Source organism: Balaenoptera musculus, chromosome 1 (assembly GCF_009873245.2).
Source record: "Balaenoptera musculus isolate JJ_BM4_2016_0621 chromosome 1, mBalMus1.pri.v3, whole genome shotgun sequence".
Lineage (NCBI taxonomy): Eukaryota > Metazoa > Chordata > Mammalia > Artiodactyla > Balaenopteridae > Balaenoptera > Balaenoptera musculus.
The window spans coordinates 1,258,078-1,271,098 of NC_045785.1; the positions used below are offsets into that span (position 1 = coordinate 1,258,078).

At 69.3% G+C, this 13,021-nt stretch overlaps 1 protein-coding gene across 1 annotated transcript in view; it reads left to right on the forward strand.

The window, feature by feature from the left end:
- Positions 1 to 11,166, forward strand: part of PLCH2 (phospholipase C eta 2) — a 27,412-nt gene extending 16,246 nt beyond the window's left edge. Inside the window, exons 4-15 of the mRNA XM_036870820.1 lie at positions 435 to 547; positions 1,677 to 1,763; positions 2,110 to 2,192; positions 2,562 to 2,659; positions 2,768 to 2,950; positions 3,335 to 3,442; positions 4,117 to 4,241; positions 4,320 to 4,404; positions 4,730 to 4,876; positions 5,291 to 5,370; positions 7,503 to 8,262; positions 9,306 to 11,166. Of these exons, the coding sequence (XP_036726715.1) occupies positions 435 to 547; positions 1,677 to 1,763; positions 2,110 to 2,192; positions 2,562 to 2,659; positions 2,768 to 2,950; positions 3,335 to 3,442; positions 4,117 to 4,241; positions 4,320 to 4,404; positions 4,730 to 4,876; positions 5,291 to 5,370; positions 7,503 to 8,262; positions 9,306 to 10,567 (3,131 nt within the window). The 3' untranslated portion in view covers positions 10,568 to 11,166. The remainder of the gene's footprint in view (positions 1 to 434; positions 548 to 1,676; positions 1,764 to 2,109; positions 2,193 to 2,561; positions 2,660 to 2,767; positions 2,951 to 3,334; positions 3,443 to 4,116; positions 4,242 to 4,319; positions 4,405 to 4,729; positions 4,877 to 5,290; positions 5,371 to 7,502; positions 8,263 to 9,305) is intronic.
- The last annotated feature ends 1,855 nt before the right edge of the window (positions 11,167 to 13,021 follow it).

Sequence of the window (13,021 nt, forward strand, 5' to 3'; positions counted from 1 at the left end):
GCAGACACCGGAGATGGTCACATCAGCTGAGTGGCCCGAAAGCCGGCACCCTGCGGGGGCTGTGATGGGCGGGGCAGCTGGCCTTGGGGCCAGGAGGGTGCCGGTTGGCCCCGCAGACCCCACTTTGCGAGCACGAGGCCCATCAGGCGCTGTGTCCTGGTGGGAGGGGCTGCCCACACCCCCTGAGGACGGCACGCGGGGGCTGCGTCCCCTGTTGAGGTCGGGGTGCGCGCGGTGGGGGTGGGTGACGGCAGATTCTGGCTTCGGCCGCAGCACTTCTCCAGGATCTGGGCCAGCAGGCGCCTCTCCGCGCTTGTGCCCAGATTCAGCGGTGCTCGTGTGCTGGGTGACCACGGGGTGTAAAGAGCCAAGAGGTGTGTCAACCCCGCCGGCTCCTGACGCACCGTGAACACGGCTTCCCGTGCCTCTGCCAGCTCGCGGGTTTTCTGAGCGCCTCCGTTTCTGCGCCTTGGGCTCTGGACCAGCGCCCCTCCGGGCAGCCAGCCAGCGGGTGGGAGACGGCACTCCCCAGGGGGTGGAGGAGGGGGTGGGGGATGGCCCCGTGGCGGTCCTACCCCTCTGCCCTCCTTGGCCGGGCCTGGGGGGCCTCGCATCTCCCGCTTGAGCTCCAGGCTCCCTGCTCGGCAACCGGAACCCAGACCTGAGGGGTTCTGCTCATTTTCTGGGTGAGGTCAGCGAGCCAGGCAGGGGCGTGGCCGAGGGAGGCGCGTGTGCGCAGGGGCGCCCACAGGGGGGTGCGTACAAGCTTGTGCGGGTGCACGCAGGGTGCGTGTGCAGATACGTGCAGATGTGTGTGCCCCTGGCTGAAGCCCCTCCTTGACAGGGAACCTCGGCTGCGAAGCCGTCTCCCGCCCTGGTGGGCACGTCCTGAGCAAAGTTGGGAGAGTTCGGAGGGGCGGGCATCTGTGGAAGGGGCTGGGGGGCGGCTGGTGACGGCTGTGACGAGGGACCTCGGGGATGCTGGCACAGACTCCCAGCCGCTCCAGAGGTGTGACTGAGCTTCAGGATGGATGAGAGCTTTGGGCCTCGGCCCCAGAGGGGCACAGGCCGCGGTGCCGCCGGGACCGGGGGGCCCCTCGGGTGGGGGCAGGGGCCGGGAGGGGAGCCGCCAACGCGCATGATCTGTAAACAGCAGCGAAGAAGCTGGTCCTGCAGCCTCGGGAGGTTCACCGCAGCCCCGAGTGCAAACGGTGACGGTAAATGACCACAGCCCAGGGGATTGTCTAAGTAGGTAATAGCTTTGCCGCTGCAAGAAGCAGGTGGGGACTCCTGAGCTGTGGGATCCCCGTACGAGGATTACCTAAGCGGGCACGCCGAGGAATGTTCCAGACATACAAGCGGCATTTATTAGGCCGTCACCATCCATGGGAAAAAATCAGAACTGGGCGCTTGATGAGTTCCGAATGGCACATCGTGGGGAGCTGATACGCGCGCCCCGTTCTCACGTCTCTGCTCCCGGCAGCCGCCTATGTGCACCCCGGGGGGCTGGAGCAGTGGCCAGCCTGGGCCCGGCTCCCCCCTTCGTCCACGCCCCTCTCAGCTCCCTCTCTTCCAGGAAGGCGGCCCGGGGCCTCTGGGAGGAGCTGCCCAGCCCCACCCCCGGCCGGGTCTGAGGCTGGGCTCACCGCAGCCCCGCTGTCTGTCTCTCCTCCCAGGCCGAGGAGGACGCGGAGTCGGGGGAGGAGGCCGGAACCAGCAGGCAGAACAGCCGGCTCCTCGTGGGCAGCTTCTCCAGGCGCAAGGTCTGCCGGGCTCCTGGGTGGGCTCCCTGCCCCCATGTGCCCCAGCTGTCCCTGCGCCAGCCAGAGTTGGGGGGTCTCCTCCAGGACCGAGGCCCTCCGGGATTCCTGGAGCCCTGGTCGGGGCTGCATGGAGCAGGTGCCTCGATGGCCCTCCCCCGGTCCACACTGGTCGATGCCCAGAGTGCAGGTCACCCAGGGCCCGGGCCGAGCAGGGCACTGCAGAGGAGGGGGCAGGCCCGGCTGCAGGGTGGGCGCCAGGACCCCAGGGCTGCAGGCCCTTCCCTCGCAGCCTCCTGGCCTCTGCAGACGGCCCGGCTGAGCCTGACTCTGCCCTGGTTCTGCACAGAAGAAGAGCAGCAAGCTGAAGAAGGCAGCCAGCGTGGAGGAAGGGGACGAGGACCTGGACTCCCAAGGCAGCCAGAGCCGAGGGTCAGTGCCCTGCCTCCGTGCCGGGCCCTTGAAGAGGCACCGCGGCAGGCAGGGCTGAGACCGTTGTCCCGGCAACAGCAGGCGTCAGATGTGCAGGCTCAGGGACCGCACGGTGGGGAGGAGCAGTGGGGGCCCAGGGCAGGGACCCCGGGGTGCAGGGCCAGACTGGCCAGCGCGGGTCCCTGTGCTCGTTTCTGTAGCACCTGTCGTGGTCGGCTACCTGCCCCTTCCCCCAGTGTCACCTCTCAGCACGTCCACCGCATGTCCCGACGCCTGGAACACAGGGGCATAGTGGACACCTGATGGACGCTCCCCAGAGCCTGAATGGGGAGGGGTGCGACCCAGGTCCTGACCCCACCCCTCCTGCAGGGCCGCCCGGCAGAAGAAGACCATGAAGCTGTCCCGGGCCCTCTCAGACCTGGTCAAATACACCAAGTCCGTGGGCATCCACGACGTGGAGATGGAGGGTGAGGGGCCACTGGGTGAGGGGCTGCCGGGTGGGCCCCTGAGGGGGGGATCGGGGCCCTGGGGGGGTTGCTGACCCGGTGCCCTGACGCCGCCCGTCTCACCTGCAGTGGCGTCCAGCTGGCAGGTGTCTTCCTTCAGCGAGACCAAGGCCCAGCAGATCCTGCAGCAGAAGCCAGCTCAGTACCTGCGCTTCAACCAGCACCAGCTCTCTCGCATCTACCCCTCCTCCTACCGAGTGGATTCCAGCAACTACAACCCGCAGCCCTTCTGGAACACTGGCTGCCAGATGGGTGGGTGCCGGGGCCTGGGGCAGCCGGGCTGGTGAGGGGGTGCCGCTGGGCTCTCCGCGGCCGCTCTGCTTGCCCTTGGCTCTGGAGAACCTTCGCGGCATCCAGCCAACTTCACCAGGATGGCGCCGGGGCGGGGGCCGCTGGGGCGGGGGCCTTAGGACCCCAGGGCAAGGCGGGAAAGATACAGGTGCGTCCAGGCTCCTCAGGTGCGCGGGGCCGCTGTGCTGGCTCTGCGGGAAGTCCTGCCGGGACGCACGGCCCTGGTTGTGCCCGACATGAGCCCCAGGGCCCCTGCTCACGTAGTGGACACGGGCTGACAGGCAGCGGCGGGGCGGGACACACGGGCTGGGCGCTGAGCCAGCCACCTCACGTCCTTCCCTGCAGTCGCCCTGAACTACCAGTCGGAGGGGCGGATGCTCCAGCTGAACCGGGCCAAGTTCAGCGCCAACGGCAGCTGCGGCTACGTGCTCAAGCCGCAGTGCATGTGCCAGGGTGAGGCTGCGGCCCCGGGACGGGGACATGGGGGTGGGGGCTGCTGCACGGGGCGGCCATGGCGAGGCCACCTGGCGGGTCAGGCTGGGGCACAGGGAAGCGCCGCCACCCTGCCGGGCATCTGCAGCCCCTCCCCACCCTGCCCCAGCGCGAGGGTCCCCGGGCAAGGCGCCCTTGGGTGAGGTCTGCCTGGCACTTCCTCCCTTCTCGGTCACCTCAGTTTTCTCCCCGATGTGCTAAAAACGACTTGTGGGTTTCTTCCCATCGTAACCCTAACCCATCCTCCCACGTGCCTCTTGGCTTGTGCTGTGCAACATTTATCTGCAGTGGGCTCTTCGAGTTATCGACGTGCGCAGCCCCAGGCCCCCCACCCTGGACCCTGTCCCCGGGCACCCGGCCCCCCACCCAGAGGCGGTGTGGCCTCGCACTGAGCCCCCGTGGTCCACCTGTGGAAGGAACGAGCTGGGCCCACATCATGGGGTGGTCACAGAGGCGACCGGCCTACGGGCCCCGGCACCCACCCCTGCCCTGGAAGGCTGCCTCCCCTCCCGCTCCCGCACGCGGGGCTCCCATCCAGTGGATGGGGTGGGGGTGGGAGTGGATGCACTGGGGCTGCCCCGGGAGCCGGTGGTGGGCTTGCCCTGCCCGCTCAGCCTCACCCTGGCCCCGCTCAGGCGTCTTCAACCCCAACTCCGAGGACCCTTTGCCCGGTCAGCTCAAGAAGCAGCTGGTGCTCCGGATCATCAGCGGACAGCAGCTCCCCAAGCCGCGGGACTCCATGCTGGGGGACCGAGGGGAGGTAGGAGGGAGGGCCTGGGGGCCGGGGAGGGCCGGGGTGTCGGCCTGGGCCCCGGTGCCACCCTGCACTGTGTGCCAGATCATCGACCCCTTCGTGGAGGTGGAGGTCATTGGGCTCCCCGTGGACTGCAGCAAGGGGCAGACGCGCGTGGTGGACGACAACGGTGAGGATGCGGGAGGGCCGGCGGCGCCCAGAGGCCCCGTCACGGCTCCTGTGCTGGCGGCACCAGGCTGACGGGGCAGGGAAGGGTGAGGGCCACCGCCTGTGACCCACATAACTGTCCAGGACGCCCCCTTGGCTGGACGCCCAGTGACAGCCGCCTGGCCTTCCGGTGTTGCTTCTCTCAACTGGTGGCCAGCCCAGGAGGAGGTGCTGGGAGAGGGCGTGGGCCCATGTGGCCTGCAGGCTGGAGCTGTGGTGCGGACGGGCCTGTCTGAGAGGTGGGGGCGGGGCGAAGGTGACAGACACCTCCTCCTGGTGGCCTCCAGGATTCAATCCCATGTGGGAGGAGACCCTGGTGTTCACGGTGCACATGCCTGAGATAGCGCTGGTGCGCTTCCTCGTCTGGGACCATGACCCCATTGGGCGTGACTTCATAGGCCAAAGGACGCTGGCCTTCAGCAGCATGATGCCAGGTGGGCAGGGGGCCAGTGGGGGTGGGGGAGGGCAGAGCCCTGGGCCAGTGCCCCCCGTAGCACATCCCCCGCAGGCCAGCAGAGGACGCCAGGACAGGGTGGGGCTCAGCTTCCTCCTGCGAGTTGGCTCCTGCCACAGATGGGCCTGGGGATACCGAGGGAGCTGAGGAGGAGGATTCAAGGCCACGGCACTTTGTGGTCAGGGTGGGGGAGGGGAGCACCAGCTGCGGAGCCCCTTAGCCCCCAGCAGATGATTGCTCTGCAGGCGAGAGCAATCCTGGCAGGCTTCCTGGAGGAGGTGGAGTCCCCAGGACCGGGCTCACGGGTTCTTTTCAGGGCTTTGGGACCTTTAAGTAGAGTGTGGGGGACGTGGGTGGGTAGGAGCCGTGGTGAGCAGGACCCCGGCTGTTTCAGGCTATCGGCATGTGTACCTGGAGGGGATGGAAGAGGCCTCCATCTTTGTCCACGTGGCCGTCAGTGACATCAGTGGTAAGGTGAGTGCCACCTGCAAGGTCACTTGCTGTTGGGAAGGGGTGCCCCAGCCCCCCCCCAATCCGTGTCCCTGGGGCCATGAGGCCTAGTGGTTACCTTGATGGGCCTGTGTCTCCATCCACGAAATGAGTCTCCGGGGCCCCCGGGTGTGCCTCTATGTCCCGGGGCCAGTGTGGGCACCAGCATATGGAAGCCATGGCCCTTCCTGGGCAGCCCCGGCCCCTCCCGTCTCTCCTGAGCCTCCCCTTCTACTGCTCGGGGTCCCCTGGTTCTCTGTCCCTCCTCGAAGGTGTCTGCCTGGCTTTGCCCCGTCCCTCACCTGCTCCCAGTACATTTGCCCCAGGACGGGGTCTCACTCCGACTTCCCCAGTCTGCAGAGCCCAGGGGTCCCTGGTTCTAAGTTTGGGGCCTAGCAAGGCTGCACGCGGTGGTCTGTCAGGCACACACGGGGGTCCACGTGGCTTCTGGCACTAACCGCCTCTCTCCTGCCGTGTTCCTCGGCCCTGGGTGCCGCCGACGGAGGCCCCGCAGGCCTCCCAGCTCCGTTGTGCGTCCGTGGTTGCCCTGTCGGTCCTGTGTCTCCGTCTCCGCGCTCCACGCCCGCTGTCGGTGTCTCACGGCCTCACTCTGTCTCTTTGGTCTTGCAGTGGGCTTCTGTATGTCCAAAGTCTACTTTTAGAAGCACGGCCCTGTTAGGAGCTCGAAGGTACCCCAGCACGGGGGCGGCGTGGCCTGCCCGCCCCCCACCTGCATGCTCAGGCCACCCCGTTAGCATCTGTGAATTCCTGGTAGCATTTTGGAGACTGTCAGCTCATGTGACATGGGTCGGGACGTGTTTCCGGGTCCCCTGGGCCATCCTCAGGCACAGAGCAGCATTTACGAGGCAGGTCCAGGACTTCTGCCAGGCCTCCTGTGTGTCCGCCCCGAGGTCTGGCCCGTCTCCTCCTGCCCTTGGCCTTTCCGACTCCTGCACCTCCCCCACGCCCCGCCCTGCCCTGCCCTGTCCCTCCCTGTGTCCGGTCCTCTAGCTGCCGGCCCTCCCAGTACCCGTGCCCGCTCCCTCTCCCCACCCTTCCCTCTGTGCTCCGCCTGCCTGTGTGCCCCTCTGATCTGTCTGTGCTTCGACGCCCAGTGCTGGGGGGGGGGGGTGGGTGGGGGCAGGGGAGATCCCAGGGACCAGGAGCTCCGAGCTTGAATTCTGGACCTTCTTCTAAATGACTTTCTAGCCAACTTTGACCAAATCGCTCTGGATTTGGGATCTTGAATCAGACAGCTGATTCAAGTGCTGGCCACTAACGCCTCTGCCCAGATGTGCCCCTGTGTCGCCGGGACCGTGGCTGTCTCCAGGGTCTCTGCATGTGAGGACCCTGCCGGCCTCTCCGATGTTGACCCAGGCACGTGCCAGCTGGTCCTGGGGACCCTGGCTGCCTCCCTCAGGCAGGGAGGCTGGGGGGAGAGGCCTTGTAGGGGCCTCCCGGGCCCGGCCGTCTGGGAAGGACTGCCTGGCAGGCGTCTGGAAAGGCTTCCTGGAAGAGGCAGCACCTCCGGGGGAGAGGGCCGGGCAGGAGCACGGGTGAGCTGAGCGCGGGGCTGCACCTGGCTGTGCTTGCTTCCTCGGCCGCGGTGCCTGCGGGCGGGTGAACGTGACCCGCGCTGCTGCATCTGGCTCTCACCCCGTCTTGCTCTCCACACCAGGGCCACCCTGGGGGCCCCGTGCCAGCCTGCCCTGCCAGAGCTGGGGCCCCAGGGGCTGGAGGGGGGAAGCGTGCGGTGGGCACAGGGCTGGGGTCCAGGTCTCTGCTCGGGAGACCCTGGGGGGGCCTCCCCGCTCCGGCACTCCCTGGCCACCTGCCCTGAGAGCCACAGACACTCCGCCAGCAGCCACTCCCTCCACCCTGGTGCAGGCAGGCGCCATCCACGCTGTGCTGAGGCCACAGCCTCCGCCGCCCCTGGTAGAGCCTCCCTGGAGACCGTCCTCCTTACGCACAGCCCTGAGTGGTGCCCCAAGCGAGCCGGCCCGTCGGGCCGCAGGAGGCTCTCCCGGGCCACGGCCTCCGGAGCACAGCTGGACGGGGCTGGGCAGTCTCCGGCCCCTGGTGCCCAGCTGTCGGCTATGTATCTCCTTCTCTTGCAGGTCAAGCAGGCTCTGGGCCTAAAAGGCCTGTTCCTCCGAGGCCCAAAGCCCGGCTCCCTGGACAGTCATGCTGCTGGGCGGCCCCCGCCCCGGCCCTCTGTTAGCCAGCGGCTCCTGCGGCGCACGGCCAGCGCCCCAACCAAGAGTCAGAAGCCAGGCCGCAAGGCCTTCCCGGAGCTGGTCCTGGGCCCGCAGGACATGGGCTCTGGGGGGGAGGCCAGCGACGCGGCACCCTCCGGCCCCGGCCCCGCTCCCGAGGCCCCGGCCCTGGAGGAGCCGGGCAGCCGCAGCCCTGGAGGTAAGGCACCGGTGGAGAGGAGCCCGGTGCAGGCGCGGCCCCCGCAGGCCCCCGAGGGCCCTGGGCCTGCCGGGCTGGCCACCACCTGCATGAAGTGCGTGGTGGGCTCCTGCACCGCTGAGGACGCCGAGGGCCTGCGGAGGGGGCAGCCGCCCAGCCCGGGGCCCGAGGGCGGGCACGCAGCCATCAGCCAGCAGCCCCGCGCCTGGGCGGCTCTCGGGGGCGCCCCACACTGCCCCCCGAGAAGCAGAGGGGCCCCCAAGGGCCCTGGGTCCCGGCAGCCGGGGCCGGGCGGCCGCGGCTTCGTGTCCTCGGACTCCAGCAGCCCGGGCAGCCCTGAGGGGGCCCCCCGCTGGCCCGAGGGCGCCCGCAGGCAGGCGGGGGCCCTGCAGAGGGAGATGAACGCCCTGTTCGTGCAAAAGCTGGAGGCGATTAGGAGTAAGGCCCCCGTGCTCTCCGCCGGTAAGCGCAGACGCTCCTCCGCAGTGTCCCGTGGTGGCTCCCACGCTGCCCCCGCACGGCCTGGCTGGCGTCCCCGCTGCGCTTCCGTGTCCAGAACCGTGGCCTCCGTGTGTTCACTGTGCCTTTGTTTCCTGGCTCCACTTGCTGGTCCATGGGCCCCTCAGCCCCCAGACCCCCGGCTGACCGTGATTTGCCCCGCAGGCCCCCGATGCCCGCAAGGGGCTGGGAAAGCGATTGCAGCCCTGGCCACAGCCGTCCTCACCCGGGCCTGGGGACTGGGGAGTCCGAGCCGGCTCTGCTTGCCGAGGCCTGCGGCCCAAAGGGTGGCCTCTGGAGACCAGCCCCAGTGCCCGGGCCGAGCCTCCCTGCCTGGCCTGACCGCCAGGGCCCGGGGGCAGCTCCCAGGCCCTCCTCCTGCCTCCCCCTGGCCCCTGGCCGGCACCGCAGTCCTCTGGGGAGTCTGGCCTGGGTTCCTGGCCGGGGCTCAGAGTCTCGACGTAGAGGCCTCTGTTTGCAAAGTGTGAGGGGAGCAGATTGACCGTGGCCCTTGGCCTTGGGGACGCACGTATGAGCAGCTCTGCTCTGGACCCCCCCACCCCGGCCCCAGGGCTGGTCGTGACAGAACTGCCTGTGGCCCCTGGTCACAGGGAGCAGTCCCAGCCTGGGGAGGGCGTGCTGGAAGCTGGGCCACCCTCCCGCTCCCCTCTGTACCCGCCCAGCCTTGCGTTCGTCTGTCCACGGCCAGCCCCGCCCCGGCGCTGACCACCTTCTTCTCCTTTCTGTCCCCACGCTGCCTTCCTAGTCAGGGACTGAGAGCGGCCCAGTGCCAGGTAACGGGGCCCGGCCGCCCGCGGGCCCTGAGCTGCCCCAGCCCCAGGAGGACCCTGCCTGTGCGCCCAGGCCCATCTCTTCCCCCAGCAGCAGCGGAGCCGGAGGGCAGGGTGGGGGCAGCTCTGAGCACGTGGAGGGGCCTGAGCGCGGGGCTCCTGTGGGCACGGAGCCCCGCGGGCACCCCTGACACCTGCCTCTCCCTCTCCCCGCAGACGCCCACCCCTTCTCCTCCCCGTGCAGCCTGGAAACCACTGCCGAGGAGCCAGCCCGGGGTCCTGGCCCCCCACCGCCGGAGGCCGTCTCCCCTAGCCACGCCCCTGGAGGGCCCCAGTGCTCTGCAGGGCCCGGCAACAGCTCGGCGAGCCCCCCAAGGGCAGCTCTGGGAGCTTCTGGGCCCCTCCAGCTCGGAACCGGGAGCCAAGGGAACACTGAGCCAGCCCCCGAAAGCAGGCAGTGGGCGTGCCACGGCGGGGGCCCTGCTGGGGCCTGCAAGGGGGCCCCCGGTAGCCAGATGGATGGCAGGGGCCGCCCCCGGGCTCTGGGCCATGCGCCCAGAAGGGCCAAGAGCGAGGGGCAGGTCCCCTCGGAGTCCCTGGGTGGACGGTGGCCCCTGGCCGGGCCCCGCCCCGTCGTGTCCTTGGATGCCACTGGCGGTGACCAGCTATGGCAGCCGCTGGAGCCAGGCAGCCACTGTGGCAGCGTGTCCTCGTCCTCCAGCCTGTCGTCTGGTGACACGGTCATCGACCTCTCCCTGCAGGGCCTGGGCTTGGGACTTGAGAGCCTCCCAGGGGCCCCGGCGGGACGCCTGCCCCTGTGGCCCTGTTCGGCCTCGGCCGCCCGCCTGGACCTGCCCGCTGTGACCAAGAGCAAATCCAACCCCAACCTGCAGGCTGCTGGCCAGCTGCCTGTGGGGCCTGACGAGCTGCAGCCACGCCCCCTGGCCCCATGGCCACCCTGGGCCCGCCACCCCCTGGTGGGCCTCCTGGACTGCACTGTGGCTGCCAAGTCCAAGAGCCTCGGGGACCTGACAGCGGACGACTTTGCCCCCCGCGTGGAGAGCCTGGGCCGCGGCCTGGGCCTGGCCGGCGAGAGGCCGGCAGGGCGGGGGGCGCGGCCGGACGCCCTGACAGAGCAGCTGCGCAGGCTCATGGGGTTCCAGCAGGCTGGGGGCATCATGTCGTCCACCAGCGGGGGCCCGGCTGGGGAGGGGGCAGCGGGGGGCCTGGGCTTCCTGCGGCGCTCCTCCTCCCGCAGCCAGAGCCGTGTGCGTGCCATCGCCAGCCGGGCCCGCCGGGCCCAGGAGCGGCAGCAGCGGCTGCAGGGCCCGAGGGGCCCCCCAGAGGAGGAGCGGGGCACCCCTGAGGGTGCCTGCTGCGTGGGCCAAGAGGGCTGTGGGGATGTGCTGGCCCCCACCAAGGGCGCCACCAACCAGCTGTCAGGTGCTGCCGCCACTGGCCTCCTGCTGAGACTCTGAGCAGCCCTCCCTGCAGCCCAGGGCTCTGCGGGGGCCAGCGTTTGCTCAGGATGCGGAGCTGCCACCCCCGAGGCTGCCCGCCTGTCCGGTGTGGCTGTGCCCCTCGGCCCTGCCCCTCCTCCTGGGAGGAAGGAGCCTGCCCTGGTGCAGGGCAAAGTTTTCACAACCTTTTAAGATCCATGTACACATAGAGAGATATTTAAATTTTTAGAGACAAAGCTTCTACGATAAGAAAATGGTGCCGTGTCCTTTTCCACTTTCCCCTGGTTTCAGCTGCAGGGCGTGTGCGGGCGCGCGTCTGCCTGGCCCTGCCACGCGAGGCGCCCAGAGTGACCTGGAGCGTGGCCATCCCCGCCCCGACTGCTGGCTCGTTCTGCACACACTCTGCTCTGTGCGGGACGTTGTAGACTCTTGTAAACTCCTGGACACAGCTCCAATAAACACGCTTGCGCTTGCTCCGAGTGGGCCGCGTACCCGGTGTCGCTGGGCCGGAACCTAGAAGATGCCCCCCACCCTCTGCCCACAGACGGCTTGGCTGGACTGCGCCCAGGGTCAGGGCCACAAGCCCCGAACACACCCCTGTTCTTTCCCTCCCTCTCTCCCAGCCCCACTTACTGGGGGCAGACATTGGCCCTGGCAGGGACCCCAGGCCAGAGGGTCCCCAGCTGTGGGGCTGCTGCTCGTGAAGTCTCTGTGCACACGGTTCCAGGACCGCCCCCTCCCTCAAGAAGCTGGGGGGCTGACTGCTCTCCCCACCCAGGCACCTGGCCTGCACAGAAGCCAGCTGAAGTGTCAGAGGCCACCCCAAGGGTGTACTCTCTCGGTACAACAGGCAGGGGCTGGAGGCAGCCCACCCACGGCTCAGCTCGGGGAGGCCTCGGGCCCCGCACCAGGATCAGCCCTACCGTCCAGGGTCGGAGGCCCTGGGGACGGTGGGCGCCGGGCAAGGCGTCTGAAAGGCTGGGTGTTGGTGGGCGCAGGCGCTCTGTGGGGGGCTGTCTCTTGCTCTGTCCCTCGTAGGCCCCAGGGACCCACGCCAGCCGCTTGCCCAAACTCAGCAAAGGCCTGGGGGATGGGCAGTTGCACCGGTGCCACTTTCCTCCCAGGACCCGTCAGGCCCCTCGTAACCGGGGAGGCCCTCCTCCTTCCTCTGGTTGGGGGAGCTCAGCCTGGGGGAGCTGTGGCCCAACCCCGGAAGGGAGGGGTTCCCAAGGCAGGGTGTCTGGGCTCCTAGAATCTTGGGGGCGGTGAAGGGGAGGCGGGGGGCAGGGAGGGACACAGCCTGGGGGAATCTGCCAGGGCTCACAAGATGTGGGGGGGTCAGCCCTTCTCCAGCCCCGGGTGGGCGCTGCCTCTTGTTCCGTTACCTCCCAGGGGCTGCCCTCAGCTGCTGGGAGGCCCAGAGCCTTTCTGTCCCAGCTGAGAAAGGGACAGGGCAGCGCAAGAGGGGTACCTGAGGGCAGGGCAGGTGCTCAGAGCCCTGGTGCCCTTCTCACTGCGGGGCCGCCGCAGGCTCCCCCCGCCTGTCCAGCGACCCTCAGGGGAGGGCCAGGGCCTGACGGGAGGGAGGCCCAGCGAGGCGGCATGACACAGGCCGAGCTGGCTCTGATTGGACCTCTGGAGGCCTCCTGGGTGTCTGGGCAGGGCATGCCCTGCACGGGGAGCCCCAGACCAGCTGGGACGACACTGCCCCACCACCAGGGACGGGAGGACAGAGGGTGGCCTGGGCAGAAGAGGGGCCAGGCCAGGCCTCACAGAGGCGACCACAGGGAGCTGAGCCGTGCGCGGGTGCAGGCCGGGGGGTAGTGGGGGGCTGTGCTGGGGTCAAGGTGGGTGAGCCTTCGAGGAAATGGGATCACAGGGACCACCCACGGGACAGGCCTGGCCTGTGCCCTCTAGACGGCCGTGCCCCCTGCTCCCCCTGGCGGCCGCTCACAGGAAGGCCAGGCCCCTCTCTGCCGACAGAGCAAGTGCTTTGAGGTCCGTCCATCCAAGAGGGGGGGGCAGCACGTGGGTCACCCAGGGGGGCTGCCGTGGCGCAGGACGGGTTGGGCACCCTCTGAGGCTCAGTGCAGGTCCGGGACCGCTGAGCTCAGCCTCCCGGAAGTGGGTGCAGGGCCCCGGTTTCCCTGGCCCAGCAGGGCAAGTGCGAGGGGGTCTTGGGCAAAGAGGGCGGGGCTCAGATCCCTGCAGGGCAGCCCCGCCGGCCTTCCTCATCCCGCCCGTCCTCCCGTTGCTGGGTGCTCCAGCAGCGAGGGACCTGGGTGCTGGGCAGTGGGGCTTCCTCAGTGCACAGGGCCCGGGGCCACGGCAGTAGGGCCCGCACACAGCTCTTCGTTCCTGAGACCAATGGCACACACAGGCAGCCTCGCAGCTCCGTGGCCAGTTCTCCCGCTGCGACGTGGCGTCTGAGGCTCAGGTCCGCACCCCGAGGGACGGGTCCAGCGGAGGAGG